Raw genomic sequence first — 19331 nt, forward strand, 5'->3', positions numbered from 1 at the left:
CAATATCAAGAAAAAAAAATATAGATATAGCCGAACGGTAAAACTTCTCTTTGCGAAGGAGAAAACATGGGTTCAATTCCCGCTATCCGCTCAAGTTGATTTATTTAATGTATAAATGATTTCTGATAGTTGGGTCTAATAGTTTTGTTTTTTTACCCTTACCCTCTTTTCTTTCCACCCTCTAAAAAAATGGTAATTAATTATATACAGATTACCAAGGACAATCCTCTCTTTTTTTGTTAAGAAAATGTTGTGAGACAGGATTTGAACCCGTGACCTCTCTACCCCGTGTGATGAAGAAAACAAATGGGACCTAATGGACAAACAAGGATTGAATGCACTCCTCTATTCCCCCCCCCCAACAAACACACACACACACACACACATGTTAAAGAGGCTCCTCTATGATCAATGATCGTAGAAATGATTAGAAAAATAAAGAAAAAATTAGAATCTTTACCAACTTGATCTTATTGTCCTCGACAACAAACATGCATGAACCTTTGCATGAAGTATATGAACTGATAACCTAAAAGTATTGATAATTAGCTATTGTTCTTCCAATAAAAAAACAACATTAATGAAGATATATTGGTTTAACGATGGGGATTATAACTTTTCATTAATTTCTCATTTATCACTCGATGAAGGAACTTTGTTTTTTCTTTTGGTGATTGATGAATCAAATAATATTTTTGTTTCAACAATATTTATATATTCAATTAAATTATTTATATATTTTATGAATATATGGATTGTGTTAAAGATTCAAAACTCATTTTCATCTTCTTTATATTTAGAATAGATTTGGAAATAAAGAAATAAATCTATTGGATTTAAAATTTTTCTTTGGTAAATTAATTGTGACATGCTTTTCTATTTTTAGAATATCAAATGTATGTTTTATATCTTCTATGCAAAAATGTTTAATTTCCATAAGAACTTCTTGACTGTTCTCCAAAAGACCCCACAATGTATGTATATTCAACCTGTTTAGGCAATTATAAATCTTAGGAGTCAATCTGAATTGGTCAATAAGAATATATTTCAATGCTATTTTTTTTTATTTTTCTTTAATTTAGTTAATCTATCATGAAAAGCAAAAAAGGATAAAGTAATCTTGTGTTGGTTTTTTTCCTTAGTTTTCTTGTTCTGCATGTAGAAAAAGAATAAATAAATCAATCAATCAAATTTCAAGAGACTTCATGAAGTGCTATTTTAGGAGCTAAACATCTATTTGTCCATATTTCGAGAAAATGTATTTTTTACTTTTCATTTTCATTTCCATAAAAATAAACATTATAATTCGCATTTCAAATAGGCATGAATACATCATCTATGGAATAACTTCCATCTTTAAAGTATTTTGGCAGTTTCATACAATAGCCATGATCCCTCTAGATTTGTAATCCAATATGCAAATCAACTACTTCCCTTCAGCTATATGTTGTGTATTATCAATTATTTCCATAGACAATGGTAAAATGATGTCTTGAGCAGTTATACTTGTAGGATCCTTGACACAAATAGATGTGTCACAAGTTCCATATAAATTGCTTCTCTATATAATTTTTATCAAATTAAGTAAAATTTCATGTATTGGCTCTTGAATACCCATTATAGTAGAAAATTCATGTGGTATTTTCTTAGACTTTGCATGTGTGATACACATCTCTTCTATTTCTCCAAGCAAAGCTCTTCGCATCGCAATACCTATTGTGTCAGCTTGACCATTCATAAGTGGAGAAGGAATAAGTGAACCCTCATTTTAATTTGATATTAAATAAATTCATTAACCATGTCAATAATCTGTCTCTAACAAAAACTTATCTAAAAAAAAAGGAATGTGAAAGGTATAATTTCCTTTATATCAATGAAAACATAAACCAATTAATCATCAAACTCCATTATATGCACCCATATATAATGCATCATATAAATATACATTCCCTTAAACAAATATAACATTTATTAATTCCAAACTTACACTACAAGCAAAATATAAAACAGAGATGTAAATTTTGGTGGTAAATTATATTAATTCATTAGCTAAAAAAATTAAAATTTAATATTTGTGTTTCATGATATCATGTGTTATATATAAAATTATGATTAAAATCAATAATAAAAATGTATTTTTACATTTTAGTAATTTTATATTTTTAATAGCAAAACATGTATGCATTGTTTGGGTGTTTGAGCCTAAAAAAGTGTAAAAAAAATAATTTAAAAGACTAGGCGCTTAGGCCAAGTTGCCCTAGAGTGTTTGAGCCTAAAAAAAACCTAGGTGCGTTGATCTAAGGCAGTTGACAAGCCCGAGTTTGTTATATATATATATATATATATATATATATATATATATATATATATGTTTTAGAAGCAGATGATAAGTTGTCCACTCCATCTCATTTAAAAAAAAAAGAGGAGGCATGTTGCTTGTTGTCACGGATTCCAACCACCACATGTGGCCAAAAAGTCGAGCAATCGCTCTCTAAGGATAAAAACCCATTTTGATCAATTTTTTAGCGAAAGAAACCTAAGAAATACCATAGGGATCTCAAAAAACCTATTTTTAATATTAAATCATGATTTAATTGATTAAAAAATGAAAATTAAATTAAATTAAAAAAAATCTTGTATCTCAATTAACTTTTTTTGGGCAAGATAAATGAAAATGAAGACCTAAATAGAACTCCTTTAAGCAAATTTAACTCATTAATACCAAGAACAACGAGTTTTGTTATCAAAAAGTAAGTGTTTGTTAACTTTCTCTCTTCTTTCTATAATCCAGTGACTCTCTCTCTCTTAAACTCAGGGACTCAAATGGAGAAAAGTAAAGTTTTGGACTTAACTGTGTAATTTTCAAACTAAAGGGACTAAACATAATTTTTGACAAAACACAACGGCAATATTGTGAAAAAAACACATATACTTCAAAATAGGACCTTCAAATATTTCACTAATATAATTTAAGTCCTATCATTTTCAATCTTTCTCAAACAATCAAATTGGATTGTTTTTTTGTGAATCCAAGCTTGAAAAAAATGATGAGACAGGTTTGTAATCAAAATAATAATATAAAAAGTAAATCAAAATAAATTATTATTTTCAAGTCTCAATCAAACACAATATTAAAGGATTCAATTGAAAATTAAAAAAAAAACATTGATTAAAGGCTGCAAAAAGGAAAAAGGGCTAAAATTGAGACCTTCTTTCATAAGAAATAAAAGGCATGTTATTTTTCATTTCCTTCATTTTTTGTCCGCTTCCTTTTAAATTCTTGTAAGCAATTAAATCAAATCTTGTGAAACAAAGTGCCAATCTGATATCAAGTTGTTTTTCAAAGACCTCGATAACTATATAAAAGGAAAATAAAAATAATTTATCAATCTTAAATTTCAATTAAAACAACATTAAAAAATAAAATTGAAAATAAAAAAAAATCTATAACAAAAAGGACCAAAATAAAAAAAAAACATATAGAACACTCTTGTAATCTACCTCACATTACATAGTACTGAGCTCTTTTACTCTCTTTTTTTTTAAAAAAAAATAATAATTCAATTTTAATACTTATAGGAGGTTATCCGAAATCTTAGGAGTAATTAAATGCCAAAAAAATAAATCAGAATTCAGTGGTTTATCTTCATTTCAATGATCGAGTTTCAAATTTCGATAGTTGATGGTTCAGCAACTTGTGACTTGCTTCCATTTTCCATTAATTAAGTCGATAATCTGTTTCCCCATTTGCATATTTTAGTTTTTCCTTACTGTTGCAGCATACGTGAAGAATAAATCATTTGGAAAGACTGAAGTTTCTTTTCCTCCTACGTACTTTATCATGTAAAGAGGATGTATTTTTCTGATGTATCAATGAAATCTTTTATCCATCGTCGTCGTTGACGAAAGACAAAAAAAATGTTCTTAAAAAATATATATAAAAATATAAATCTAAAAAGGATTTTTTTAATGAAAATCTCCCCAGAAATCCACGGCGGAGCCGGCTTCCGTTGAGAAAATACAACACACAACAGATCATAATACGTTAAAAAGAAATGGCAAGAAGAACTAAGAAAATGAATAGAAAACATAATGTATGTCGTCCACAAAGTCAACTCTACAATTCATTAATGGACAAATGACCGGTCCATGCTACGCTATTGCCATATTTAGTCTAATGTAGAGCCTCCCGGAGGATGAAGAAGTCCTTATGCAAATAAATTTATCTTTTTCTTTGAGAATGCAGACGTTTGGATGTTGAGGTTTTACAAAAGTTATTGTGTCGGCAGCCATGTGAGTTTCAATTATAAAACACCAATTTTTTTTTTTATGTTATATATGGATATATGTGACTTAACTTGATCTTGCACAGAGGTGGACCTTTCACTGTCTTCCTTTCAACTTGTTGGTGGAGGAAAATAACCAGTAAAATCAGGGGAGGTATTAGTTTATATGTCTTGTTTTGGAACAAGGACCATAGATGAAGTTGGACGTGGAGATGTGTGCTTGTTTTTAGGGTTTTGTAATGGATGAGCGTCTGTCCTTGCTATGGCCATGTTTCTTGTCTCAAAATTACAGTTGCATTTAAATATCTGTCAAAGCAATAAACAATTGTTGTTCGCCAAATTAATGGTCTCATAATGCATGAGAAAACTTGTGATTAGCAGAGAATTGGATCTTGAGTCTACTGATCATTTGAAGAGGAGTTTACTAGACGTTCGTGCACTTTAAGGAGACATAAAAAATGCTGGCCAGAAATCCATGGGGTCCTTGGCCATGTGAGCTTCAGTTCTGAAACATACCTCCTCATTGTATATTATGAACAGACTTTGACTGTGCCTGCCCGTTGGACGCTATATTAAACTTGTTGGTAATTGAGGAAGCCAACAAGGGAAATAAGGGGAAATTTGGACTGCTATGAAGTGTGTATTTGCAGCCTCTTTGTACATAAATTATGCAGGGAAAAGAGGAGTTATCTGGGATAGAGTGTATCGTTCATATACGTGGATGATGATGGCATGATCCCCAATGCAGGTGATTGCCTCAAGTTTTGGCAGTTGTGACGAGGTAATTGGTTGTCGTGTCGGTGGTTGTAACAAGCTATTTCTGTAATTGTATATTACGGGTAGGGCTTGACTAGCTAGTTGCAGGTCTAACCCTATCTCGATTTTCAACAAGGGCAGGTAACTGGTGGTGAGAAGAGGAAGGATCCAAATCCAGGAATCATATGATGCATGGATCATCGAAAACAATCTTGAAGACATTAGCTTGGCCTGGGAAAAAACAAGAAACTTTATAAAAGCCTATTCATTCGAATCTTGAGTTGTAGCTTGTCCTGCTCTTATTTTGTCCTCCCACAACCATTGACTCGTCTCCATATTCCATGGAGATTTATCAATCAATTGGAAGCACTGGAGCCGACTTCCTTTCTTCCTTTCTTTCTTTTGTCCTTCAGCACAAGCCTCGGTACTGTCCTTATCTTCACTTCGCACAAGCCTCGTTACTGTCCTTATCTTCACTTCCATCATGCTCCACTCTTTTCATCTTTGAACCCATAGCTTAACGCGTACGATGTTTGAAACAGTGGGTGATGTCAAATAATGCTTGCACATGACATGCTTCCTGGTGATTTCTGTGCTAGCCCTGATGATTCATATCTGCAATGACTATGTATGTCTAGCTAGTTTCTAATCATAAATGCTTCCTGGTGATTTTGAGGACAACGGCTGATAGAGAGATCATCAGGGTCTTACAAACTGAACTGTGATGGATTTAACACCAACTAATTTCTGCTTTTGGCGATGTTTGCAGAGGAAGCAGAAGGTTTTAATGAAGCAGGCAAGTGCAAGCTGCAAGCTGCAAGCCCCATCCTTTTCACTTCTGTCTGGCTCTTGCACGATACTGATTCCTAACTTTAGCACCACCATTACCAATCGGATTCCTTCACCTTACGAAAGAATAAAGTTTCGATTGTTAAAACACTCCTGATGAAAGTAATTTAATCAAATATCCAGTAATTGTATAATTAAGACCTTTTCTTATTGTTAAAATAATTATTTTATTTTTTATTCGTTATTAAATTTGCCTAATTTAAACGTGCTTTTTGGAGGTTCCATGGCGAAGCTTAATTTTATCTCGTCTTTCAGACTGCCACAGAATACAACAGCTAACCTGATATAAAACTTGCCTAAATGCGAACTCCAATGATTCGCAGCCCCATAGATACATCAAAAACCTGGGTGACACTGAAAGGCAAGTTCTGCTGGGACAGGATGTAGAATAAACTAGTTGCTGCCTGTTAGATCTTTTTTTTTAACCTTATAAAAAATGTAAAAATAATAGGAAGTTAAAAGTTTGATGTATAATGGATGAAGGATTTTTAAAATATTAAGATTGTAACTCATTGGATAACATTTGTTTTGAAAAAAAAAATTATTGAGATGCTAACAGTCTAACAAATTAATTGGATTGATTAAAACCAACCATATTTATATTTAACTTGTGAAATTCTTGATTTAGGACATAAATCCGTAACAACACCATGAAATTCAAATTAAAATGAATAAGAAACATCAACTCAAATTAATCAAATATTAAAGGCTTGAAATGAAAAAAAAATTAATAAAAAAATTAAAAAATTAACTTGAGCAAACCTAGAACAGTGTTTTTTTTAAAATAAAAATTATAGACTCGAATAGTTTACCTGACTTATTAAGTCAAGTTAATTTAATAATATAATTAAAAAAAATAACAATAAACTATAAATAAAAATATTCAAGACAACTTATATCATTTTTAAAATTAGTAAAAATTCATATATATAGAAACCAAAAAACAAAAAAGGAGCTCAATCTTCGAATAAATAAAAAGCTGAAGGATAAAACCGCAAAAACATGAGCTTAAAAAGAAAAAAAATAATTTAATACCTTACACTAAGTTACAGGTTAATTCAAAAAAGATTATTTCAAAAGAAGCTAGTGTGTGTGTGTAAAGAGATTATTTTAAAAAGCTATGAAAAATCCTATACAAAGAACAAAAATACGAAACTCAATATCCGATTAAATCAAATGCTAAATGATAAAACTTTAAAACATAAGTTTTTTTTAAAAAAAACAAACAAGTCCTAGACGGGGTCAATAAAAAAACTCAATTTATGGTTGAAGGATCAAATGAAAAAAAAATCAATTTTAAAAACTTGTCAAGGTTAAAAAATTAAAAAAATAAAAATAAAATCTGATTTGTAAATATAATGAAGGGTAATAAAATTATAAAAAAAAATATAAATTCCAAAAATCATTCAAAATAAAAAAAAAATAAGGATTAAATCTGAAATGAAAAAAATCAATGAAGTATGAAATTGAAAAACAAATTCAATTCATTATACTAATTCAAATGAAAAAAATGGCAGTTAAAAAAGCAGGAACCAAATCTTATGGAAAACACTTGAAAGGTTGATGTGAAATATTATAAGGGTATGCACGAGAACTCAGAAAGAAAGAGAAAATAAAAAAATATCAATCACCACCAAACTATTAGGAATTAAGTTATACACGTTGAGGTTGCTCTTGCTGTTGTGAATCAAGAAACATCGAGGAAGCTAGTTTTTAAGAAACTTAACAAACTTAACAAAAAATACTATTTTACCCTTAAAAACCAATCTCCAATTCACTATTATAATCCAATTCGAGGTCATACACAGTGAATTAAGGACAATGCTCAGTAGCTTTCCCACATGAAATAGATTATGTTAATATTAAAAGAACAAAAAGAAAAGAACTACGTATTCAACCTCTAATCAACATTGCCAATCTTTGGTAAGCAATAGAAACTAAAAACTATGTTTCCAAATTACAAATTATTCATTTCTCATGATCATCTCTTGTCGGCACAAACATAATTATTACAGTCTAAGGTTCCCTAGAATAGTTTACATACGAGAATGGAAAGGAACAAACAAAACAAAACGAGCATGAAACGAATATTCGTGTCTCGCATGTGAGGCGGACGAAAAAGACATCAAATATAGGCAATTTGAGAACCTATTAACCCCAGCACGCTGCCTATTTAAACCTTCTGTATATAAAAAGATTCTAATATGCGCAGGACCAGATACTCTAAGATGGTCCAGATGGGCACATAAATAAGAAACTGTCTTTTTGATAGGCAAAACAGCTCCTATAGAGAATGACAGCATGGGACAGCCCTAATCTCCGCATGAGCGGTCCTAAAAGCAAACATGGGGTGGAATAAGCTTTCCTGGGTTCATTATATTGTTGGGATCTAAAGCATTTTTAATTCTTTTCATTGTCTTCAGGGCCTCCACTCCAAGTTCTTTCTCGAGATACTGGAAACACAAGGAATTCCACGGTATTGATTACGGTACATATAAAAGTGAATCCCATAGTAGAAATTAGTACATTTCAACAAACTTGAATAAGTTCCATTGTGCTAATGTGCTCCAGCTCAGTTTTGGGAAACTAATATGCCAAATGAAAAGTTCCATTGTGCTAATGTGCTCCAGCTCAGTTATGGGAAACTAATATGCCAAATGAAACTAGTGGTACATTGAATTTGATGGTGCAGCGGCCCTATATTGTGCTATTTTTTATCCAAACAATGATGATAGATAAAGGCATCTCTAACAATGAGGTCACCCCATGAGTCACCATGTGGTAATCTATGCGCGTTGCAGTGCCAAATGAAATGTCCTTTTGGTTTTCAGGAACTCTATCATAAGTATCTCATGAAACGAATCATGCAAGAATGAAGAAATGGCATGGCTGTAATTACACGCTACTGTTTTGGTTAATCTGTCGTGTGTGTGCTCATGATGTCACAATTTCATGTCATATGTCCTTTCCTTTGAATTTATATGCTGCATACTGTTGGACAGGCATTGTGCATGATGACATTAAGTTCCAAAATGGTTGATGAAAATCCTTTGTTACAATAGTCAAAGCACCAAATGAGTACGTGTCAAACTTCATGAAATGCATTGCAGGTTCAAACAATGGATAAGATACCTTCATTTTCCCTGTTCCTACTCCATGTTCTCCGGTACATGTTCCTGCTCGGAAAGAAACAGGGAAATGTTTTAGCACCAGAAATTTTTCAGCATTTTGTTAGAATGTGTCCAAATGGTCAAAGATCTGCAACCCTAAGACAGGGGGGCTTTTATCCTTAGAAGTCAGCATCTTACACGCGGATGAAAAGTAGATAAACATATAGGAGAAAGAATTGACTATGTGAAGCATGACTAACTAAAAAGCATCCTAAGAATTCCATAATATTTTTCCAACTAAAACAGAAATAGCAGACACCAGAAAGGAGCGTGCACCTTCCATAGACAAAGCACTATGGACCATAAAATGATTCAATCTTTCTGCCTCCCGCCGGTGATCTTCTTGGTTCGGGTCAAAAAGAATTACAGTGTGAAAGTTACCATCACCAGCATGAGCAATAACTGTGCTGTTATTTGACAAGACAAGAAAATAATTTTCATCACTAGCCTAATTCAATTGAGCGCATATACAGGAAAAGAAAACAATATGCCTTTTGCATACTGTCTCTAGTAGATGTCCTTCAGAAATAAATACCAAATCAATGGCGATGCATCCAGCTCTTTCTTGGACCTCGATATCAATTCTGCAAGATGTGATAGAGGAACACATACGTCCTGCATGAAATAAGTGGGGAAGGTGACATTAGCAAGAAGCAGGGATAAACATCGTCACAAAAGAACAAGAAAAACCTTCTATGCTTGTCTCAGCAGAAGAAAAAAATATGATGAAGTCATTCATATAATAATGTGGTTCGTTGAAAAGAAGATGATCTCTTCATTCATCAATTTTCACTTTGCATTTGCTTATCCTTTCTTTCATTCTTTCTGGAAACTAACAAGTTCTTTCCATTAAAAAGGGATGGGATTACATTTTAAAAAGTCTAGTTAAAGGTAGCAAGCAAGGGTTGGTATGGACTTACCATTGAATAATGTGGATGTCATAAGATACAATGCAAGTGCATCAATGCAAAAAAAAAGACAGCAATTATACGAGCAATGTATAAGAGAACTCAACAAAGATGAAAAATGTCCCAGAGCACATGGAAAATAAGTCATATAATGATCTCCATTAGTCAGTTACTGCATTACCTACATGTGTTTTTCAAAATAATCAGAGAAAGTGAGCATAAAGCTGAAATAAAATGTTCCATCAAGCATGTCTCCACTAAAACAGAAGACGTGTGAAACTTGGGTATATATACAAGCTTGGCAAAGTGACTCACTGAAATCATCGCCTCATATTTTGGTTCCATTGCAAAGCAAGCCCATAGAGCCTCCTTCCTTATCTGCAACACACCAAAAATTTAAAATATTATGCATATAAGCTAATCATTTGACAAATAACTGATTTCAAAACAAAATAATTTTCCATGCTAACATTAGGAATCAGGGGGATAGCATCCCCAGAAAAGGAAAAGGTTGCAAAACTAAATCCAAGCACTACCCACAACTAGTATGGGAAAGAGCAGGAGCGCAACAATCCATATGACTTTACCTTCCAAAGTTCTTTTTTAGCTTCAGGGTCTTCTGCAAAAACAAAATCTGAACCCCTGTGCTCAGAAATGATCTTCTGAACAATTAGTGTTTGTTCACGTGCATATGCCTCTAATAACAATAAGCAGGAGATGAGTGGGGTAACAATGAATAAAGTAAGAAGACAAGGCTTAAGAAATCTTTTTTAATAGGAAAAGCGATGCAATCATTTAGATGAATTGGCATCCAAACAACAATTCAGCCTGGTTGATATGGAAGTCCCTGAAATATTAATCGCATTTGCTTATGAAAAGTGTGGTAATATACTTCAAAATATCAATATTGCTTTTTTACTATAGATAGTATTGAAAGCAGCTCATAAGATATAAAAGTGTCCGTAGTTCATAAAAAACTAAGAGAAACACGCACTACCAGATATTTGAACCTCAAACAACAAATCTAGCCAGATATTTAAATTCAACCAGACAGGAACAGATAGATGAACCATGTTGGAATTATTATCTTTTTTTTTTTTTAACTCCAATTTGAGCATCGTTTATCAGGACCTCATGATATCATGATGCTGCCTAAGTCAGCCATTAATTAGACAATGACTGAAATATAAGCCATAATCTGTCTGGAAAAAGAAAAACAAAATTGCACAGACAATTGATTGTACAAGATAATTCAATTGTTGACTATGTTTTACCCAGTAAAATCTCAATCAACCAGTAGCTGTCCGTGTGTTGGTAGTTTTCATGAGGAACAACATTGATACATTGAGATTCAAAGAAATACCAATTAAACTCAAAATAGATCAAGTAACATGGAGCTCGTTTTTTTTTTTTGCATTGCCAGCAGAACTGAATCATTCACATAAAGAATATCCGTAATTCCATCAGATATTACAAAAATTTCAAATAACTATTAGCAATTACCATGATACCGAATGGGTTCAATTACTAAATCTCATCCATTAAAATCCTGGATTTTATCCAATACACATAAATAAGCAAGTCACTTGAAAAGACATCCTGCCTTACCTGTGCCTATGAATTCAAACATCAAAGTTGGAAATTCAGGTAAATTCTTGTCATTAGCAATATTGATAGCTCTCACTTGAACCTCGTCCATTAGCTCCACTCTTGACACCTAATGATAGAGAATGGATAATCCATAAAACGGTGAACGCAAGAACACAATTTGCATTAAGTCCTACCTGTATACCAGACAGCATAGTGGCAATGGCAACATCAGCTGCATCCTTAATTGTAGGGAAATTGCACATTGCAACCTGTAATGTTGTGAAACTCAATTAACGAACGCAACTAAATTTGACATCTGATAGAAACATGTAGTTGAGAATTAATACAGAGAGCAAGACTCTATCAATTGCCAAAAGAAAATAATAGAGACTTTAAAAGGTGGTTAAAGTAAGATTTTGATGTTTCATTGAACAAAACTTCTCATATTTTCAGATGAATAATGGATGTCAGAGAATTCAGCAAGATGAACTTCAGGCACCTAAAATAACAAGAAACCACCAGAACTGTCACTCTCGCTTGTCTACTGCCATCATTAATCTATGTTTTTAATATTCACCCAAAAAAAAATGAAAGGAAAAGGCTGGGTTGGTGGGCCTCAAAACAGAGAGAGGGCGAAGGTACCACTGAATGCTGAGGAATTTTCTGAAGTCGTAAAGTGACCTCTGTTATTACACCGAGGGTCCCTTCACTTCCGATCACCAGGCGAGTCAAATCATACCTAAGGTAATAGATCCAATATGATTAAGAGTTGACTCATCCAAAAATGCAATAAAACAGAAATCCTCTAAAGCAATTGAAATCAGAAAGAGTTGAAGGCATCCTCTGCAAATGCACGATGGCCAACCATTTTGAAAGCTTCAGAAACATGAGTCTAGTATAACAAAGCACCATTTAACAAACAAAATCTGTAAGCTAACTCCACCAGCAATTATTTGGTCTGTGATTTTCCAGAACACTCCCCTTAATACGAGGATCAAAAATTTCAGAGATTTATCTTCCCAGGTTATTCTAAAAAAAAAAAAAAAAACAGAGATAAAAATGACCAGTAAATATAGAAAAGGACAATAACACACCCTGCAGCACTCTTTCGAGCACGAGAAGCTGTTTTGACCACATCTCCATTGGGAAGAACTACCTGGAGCACAAATAGTATAAGAATTACATTGTCACAAAAATGAACTCGATGCATCCAGAGGTCAGAGAGCAAACCTTGAGACTAATGACATTATCTCGCATGGTTCCATACCTACACGCTAAAAACCAGATCATTAAGTCAAATAAGAAATAAGACCATTGATTCTTGAACAAGTTTCTTACTTTTGAGGATTAAAAGAATTTCAGGAACAGGAAGATAAGTGCTAAAGGCAATAGCTTCAATGTCAAAGCAAGCAATTGAAGGCAAACATAGAATTTAATAAAGATAAACCTTTGGGGGCTTCTAGTCTAATCATTTGGGTGTTGCAAAATTGTCCATCTCCATACTATATGGATGAGTTGAAGTGGTAGCATTTTCATGTTTCAAGAATTCAAGAATAATGGTGCAAATCATCCGAACTTTTAAGCATTAAAAATGTCTCATTGCCAAAGCATAAGCAATTTGAATTTTAAACATAAGCCCTAGTATAGGGAAAAGTAATGCAATATTTTAACATTTCCACAAAAAAGTAATGCAACGTTAATCCTTGTTCTAGTGCAGAAGATCGCTTCTCAAAGTAGCTAAATCAGCATATGTTTATTATGGTGTGTTTCTAGTGTTATGAGCAATCCCAGTGACAGAAGACGAACCGGTTGCCTACACCACTCTATAATCAAGTAGTCAATGGAAATGCAGACAGAAACTTACAGCCACTTGTCAAATTCAAATGGGATTAATATGGATAAGAAAACTGATAAAATATAGAGGGAGGAAAGCGTATAAAAGAATGGGAGGAAATTCACCTTTATCTTGATTTAGCTGAAGCAGTTCAATCAAAACATGAAACTTGAGTTTTATTACTTGTTTTGACTTTCGAGCAACTAATTTATATCATGAGTACTATAACCATCAGAAAGAAACAAAGGCAACTGATAAAGCAGCGCAAATACCTCACAGCTAAAGATCCCGAGCAACGTGTAGCACACATTCCCCCTATTGTTGCACCAGGCCCTGAATGTCAACATAATGCAAAGATGCTAATCTCAATTGCCAAATGGACCAACAAATAATTGCCAAAACTGCAACAAACATAAGTAATGACCAAGATCATGCATCATGCAAGCCAGTATATACACAATCGAAGTAATTTCAGCCTTACATTAAAACACACAAAAATTGAAACTTCATAGTTCATGTATGAAGGAACCAAAATATAACACATCCCAAGAACATGTTTCATCACTGGGAGAACTTGTAACAAATTTACCTGGGTCAAGAGGAAAGAATAGACCATGAGGCTCTAGATATTCATTAAGCTCCATCCACCCAATTCCAGGCTCCACAACCACATCCATGTCCTCAACATGTAATGCTTTTACATTCTAAAAATTGAAGAAGCAGTTACAAACATGAAACATGAGTTTGAAACATGAGTTTTCAAGTGTTGAAAAGATGAGAGAACTGGCAATAGGCTTCAAATTTTGGGTTATCTAAGAAAATTGCTCACAGACTTCTGGCTAAAATCAAGTGCAACATCTACTTTTCGTAAGTTTTTCAGTAACTGAAAAAATACTTCGTTTACTTCTTCTCTTCGTCTCGAGTACTTTAAACAGGAATATAAAAAGCAAAAAATCAAAAGAAGATACTGGCAGTTTTCATCCTTTTAATAGCCAAAATAAAAAAGATAAGATACCTCTATCTTAGTTCCCCATCACAATTTTTGGACAGGTTGCTTGCACAATATCGAAACTAGAGATTTGAAAGTTAATACAAATGACAGAAAACATTTGTTTCAACACAACAAATATACTAAAAAAGAAGGTGATTTTCTTGTAGCTATCAACACACTTCACTATTCACTATAATAGTGGAGTGATGTCTATGGCCTTGGCTAAAAAAATTGATTGCCTTCGAACTAGGGGTGTTTTGGTATTTTCACATGGTTTATTTGTCATTATTGATTTGTTTAGGATGTTTCCGTCTATTCATCATTTTAATGAATAGTAAAATAACTAAAATATCCCCAAGAATAAAAAAAATCAATTGTTCCGAATAGAGGTATTTAGGTTTTTTTTTTTTTTAATACACAATGCAATGATACATGTACCCTTAAATCAAAGAGATTTAATTCATAGGGGTCGGGGTCAAGGGTATTAGAGTCTTTTGGTCTCCGGTTTTTTGTTAAGTGTTGGTTTAGTTGAGGGCAATTTTGTAATTTAACATTAAAATAATATTTTTTTTAATTGGAAAAAAGTTGATGGCGCGTTCACATCACGCGCAAGCATATGGGAGCCGCTGTGCATTTTGAGCGGCGTGTGCGACGGCTCTCGGTGGTAAAAAAAAAGCTTTCGCAATATCATTTTATTCCTCGTCGTCTCCTCTTCCATAATAGGTGGCGCGTGTAGTCAAAATGTGGTCGGTTTATCGCCGGTGACCCTTTTTTTTCCATTTATTTCTCTCTCCTACCACCAGAAAAGCACTATGGTCCTCATTTTTATTGATATTTCAAATTCAGTCCTTTTAGTTTTGATTTTAGTATTTTTATCATTTTTTTCTTTTGTTAAAGTTTTATTTGTTTTCAATTTAACCCTTGGTTTCTAATTTGTATATACAATATGTTTCAATTCGTTCCTTTTACTTTGAATTTCTTTTTCTTAGTACTTTTGTCAAAGTTTTCATTGCTTTCAATTTTATCCTTCAAATCAAGTTTATGATTTTTTTTTTCAATGAGAATAATAATGATTTCAATTTGATCCATCATCTTTTAATTTCTTATTGTTTTCCTTGGTTTTTTTGTCAAAGTTTTTATAGTTTTCAATTATATCCTTCAATGAAGATGATGATATTATTGATAGTAATAATAATAATAATAATAATAATAAAGAATTAGTAATGATAATAATGATGATGATATCATTAATGATAGTAGTAATAATAATAATAATTAAGTTACTAATGATAATAATAATAATAGTAATGGTGATAGTGGTAGTAACAATGATGATACTACTACTACTACTACTACTACTACTACTACTACTACTAATAATAATAATAATAATGGTGATAATGATAATGATAATATTTATGATATTAATAGCTGTGATGATAGTAAGAATTGTCGTAATAATAGTAACAATATTAATAATAATAGTTATAGCAATAACAATAATAGCAATAATAAAAGTATTAATTTTAATAATAATAGAAATAATATTAATGATATTAATGATAGTAGTAGTAATGATTTTGATCATCATTTTTCGGATTGCTATTTTTTTTCAATCTTTTTGTATGATTAAAAAGAAAATTCAATTTCATCTTTTAATATTTATTTTTTTGGAAATTAGATTTCATGATTTTTCTAGATTGAGGTCTGATGACTTTGATTATAAATTTAAAAAGCTAACATTTTTTTTTAAAAAAAAAAGAGCTTTATGATTCCCTTTATGTTTTTATCAGGTTGTTTCAGTCACATAATATGGGTTGTATGTTTGATAGGATATCCTGTGTTGACTTAGTTTTAATTAGCATTGATATACATTTGTCATGACAATTTTTCATGTTATTTTTTAACCTCATTTCCATACCTAAACATTATCTTTTTTGCAAAAAAATAGTTCAACCTCGTGGCGAAGCCTAGTCACCAAAAATATTATGAACTAAAGCTCGTGTTTCAAAGTTTGTGAAAGCATTGGTATACCTGCATTAGTGACATGTCAATGCAAACACCACCATGAGGTGATAAGGTGTGCCCCTCTATTGATGTAGCTCCACCATATGGTACAATTGGAACCTGCTTAAATAAAACTAATCCAGCTTAGGACCACTTAAATGGTTACACGAGCGGAGTAGAGCAAGAAAATGTAAAAGGCACCAAACTTGAGAAGTAAACATGAAGCAAAACCAATTATAATAGAAATACAAGTTCTTGATAGCAAAAACGTTCCAAAAATCTAAAAGGATACAAAAAACACACACACACACAAAATGAGCTCAGACCTTATGTTTGTCGCAAGATTTCATAATGTTGGAAACTTCCTCTTCTGACCTGCATGCGTGAAATATGAATTGCAGAGCATTTTGAGTTTCAGTAGAAGGTGATGTAATAAAGCAAGTCATCCAGATGATCTCAAAGAATAAGTGCAAACAAGGACTTTACACACAACTCCATGATCTATCAACTCTCTTTTCTTGTATATGATATGCTTATTCAGATCAATGTTATGCATCTTACGCACTCAAACAGACGAAGCATATGCACTTGTTTACTTAAAAAGTCACACAAAGGGAGGCATTCTCTCCACTGAATACTTCATAGATTCTCCAACTATACCATTTTGTTGCGACTGGATGCAGACCTAACTTAACAGGGGTGTATTTCAGAGCTCATTTATAACATTATCGACATTCTACTCTCTTTAATCCTCATCCTTTTGGACTAAATCATAATTTCACGAGGCACGTTACCGCGAGCATGAATGACCAAAATTATCAAGAACACAACACGGCGAACATAAGATCAATAATCAAGCTCACCTTGGGAAAACAACGACGTCCGGAATATTTACAGCTTTATGAAAACTGTGTTGCGGTTTTCCATGGAAATACCTCTCATCATAATCCATACTCATGTTATCCTACAAGATATTAATTACAAAGCTCAAATTATCTATTTAATGACACCTATGTCATTGCATCTCTAAAGTAAAATTGAAAAATAAAAATAAAATACTTGACAAATAGCTTTTAATTCTTCAATAAGCTCTTGTGGTAAATGCTTGTGCGATCCTTTTACCACAAACTCCGTGCTTCCTTTTCCTCCAATTCCTTTGCTTCTTAAAAACAGCAGGAAAAGGAAAAAAAAAAAAACATTACTCTTAATATTTAAAATTGAAGAGGTAATGATTATCCACTAAATTACAAAAGAAAAAAAAGAGAGAGAGAGAAATGAACTGACGGGGAATCGAGAGAAGCATCGCAGAGAGGAGGCGGAGATTGGAAGTGAATAGCGAGCGATCCAGCGAGAGTGATAGGGAGGAGAGAGTTTGAGCAGGTGAAACGGAACGGATTCTGTTTAGAGAAATGATATGGAGGGGTGATTGCTGTAGTGTTTGCTCCTCGAGTTCGGAGATGTTGGAAGAATGAGGTGCGGAGGTTGGTGATGGTTTTTGAATAGGAGCGTAGGCGAGAAAGCCAGCAAGTGAAAGCCATTTGATTTCAGTGAGAGACACTGGATACTGGAAAGAGAGATGGATCTTGTAAATAGGAGGAGGATATTTTTTGAAAATAATGTAAATGGCGTGATGCTTCTTTTTTTTTTCATTTTTTCACTTACTTGGAATTTAATTATATACCAGTCACTGTATTTTATCAAAACTAATTAATTAATCTATTTAATATCAACAACAATTAACATAATTTTTCATCTTATTTTTATATTTTTAAAAAAAAAATTTCCATATTATTATTTTTTAGTATTTTTAAATTATTTTAATGTGTTGAGATTAAAAATAATTTTAAAAAATAAAAAAAATTTAGTATATTTTCAAATAAAAATATTTCAAAAAACAATCTTAATTATAAAAAAATATTTTAAAAAACAACTAAAATTGCATTCCAAACACTATTAATATTGATCATCTTCGATTTAATAGTTTTTTTATTCTGAAATTGCCACGCTTCCTATCAAACTTTCCCATCTTATCTACTCTTCTTTTTCTTTTTCAAGATAAACAAATGGGAAAAAAAATACAGAATTAACAAAAAGGCTAAGTTAATAAATAGAAGAAAACAAATAATTGACTATATGGTTTTTACTTCTTATAATAATAATAATAATAATAATAATAATAATTATTATTATTATTATGGACCCTACATCCAATAAATAGTGTTTAACTAATTAAAGAATTATATTGTGATTAAATATTAGACACGAAAGCTTTCCCTTTATAACCACGTCTAGATACATGGACAAGTCCCATCGCACTTCCTTGTCGAAAAGGACTCCAGAGTGGGCATCCATTATCCAAGCTTGTGGAAAATGGCCATATGGATGGAGAAACGTTTTTGTTTAATAGTGCTCTGTATTTTATTATCTATCATCTTTTTTGTCTTTTTTTTTTTCTCACTTAATTTCTTTCTTCTTCGCACTTGCTCTCTCTCCCAATGTTATTCCATCCCTCTCTCTCTCTCTCTCTCTCTTCACATGTCTATCTAGTTTAATGATGCTATGCTACCAAAAATCTACTACTAAATATTTTAATGATATTTAATTTATTTTAATGATATTTAAATTTGATTTTTAACTTCTATTGCTATTTTTAAAATATTTTTTAATACATAAATAGTATTTTTTATTGTTTAAAATATTAATTTTAACACTAATATATTAAAATAATTTAAAAATATTAAAATAATACTTTTTTCAAAAAAATTAAAACAAAGGATATTCATTTGGAACTTGGCAGCTGATTATACTAGCAATTTTTCTATGTATTTTAAAGTTTTTTATTTAAAAATATATTAAAATAATATTTTTTTATTTTTTAAATATTATTTTTAATATCAACATATTAAAAATATCTGAAAATTAAAAAAATATTAATTTAAA

General features: G+C 31.9%; 1 protein-coding gene across 2 annotated transcripts; it reads right to left on the reverse strand.

The window, feature by feature from the left end:
• Window positions 1-7838: 7838 nt before the first annotated feature.
• LOC133677325 (D-lactate dehydrogenase [cytochrome], mitochondrial) lies at window positions 7839-18008 on the reverse strand. Of its 2 annotated transcripts, XM_062099298.1 has the most exons (18): window positions 17676-18007; window positions 17451-17553; window positions 17255-17355; window positions 16718-16766; window positions 16419-16511; window positions 13983-14097; window positions 13666-13726; window positions 12790-12826; window positions 12654-12715; window positions 12202-12298; window positions 11754-11828; window positions 11578-11686; window positions 10557-10666; window positions 10285-10347; window positions 9597-9676; window positions 9338-9468; window positions 9024-9067; window positions 7839-8344 (listed from the first exon to the last, which is right to left on the reverse strand). In XM_062099298.1, the coding sequence occupies exons 1-18, from the start codon at window positions 17927-17929 to the stop codon at window positions 8225-8227; spliced, it is 1704 nt and encodes a 567-aa protein (XP_061955282.1). In that variant the 5' UTR covers window positions 17930-18007; the 3' UTR covers window positions 7839-8224. The 2 variants fall into 2 exon arrangements, with proteins under 2 accessions (XP_061955282.1, XP_061955283.1); XM_062099299.1 differs by lacking the exon at window positions 16419-16511 and having other exon boundaries at window positions 17676-18008.
• Between the last annotated feature and the right edge of the window lie 1323 nt (window positions 18009-19331).

The sequence above is a fragment of the Populus nigra genome, chromosome 17, assembly GCF_951802175.1.
Source record: "Populus nigra chromosome 17, ddPopNigr1.1, whole genome shotgun sequence".
NCBI classification, from domain to species: Eukaryota; Viridiplantae; Streptophyta; class Magnoliopsida; order Malpighiales; family Salicaceae; genus Populus; species Populus nigra.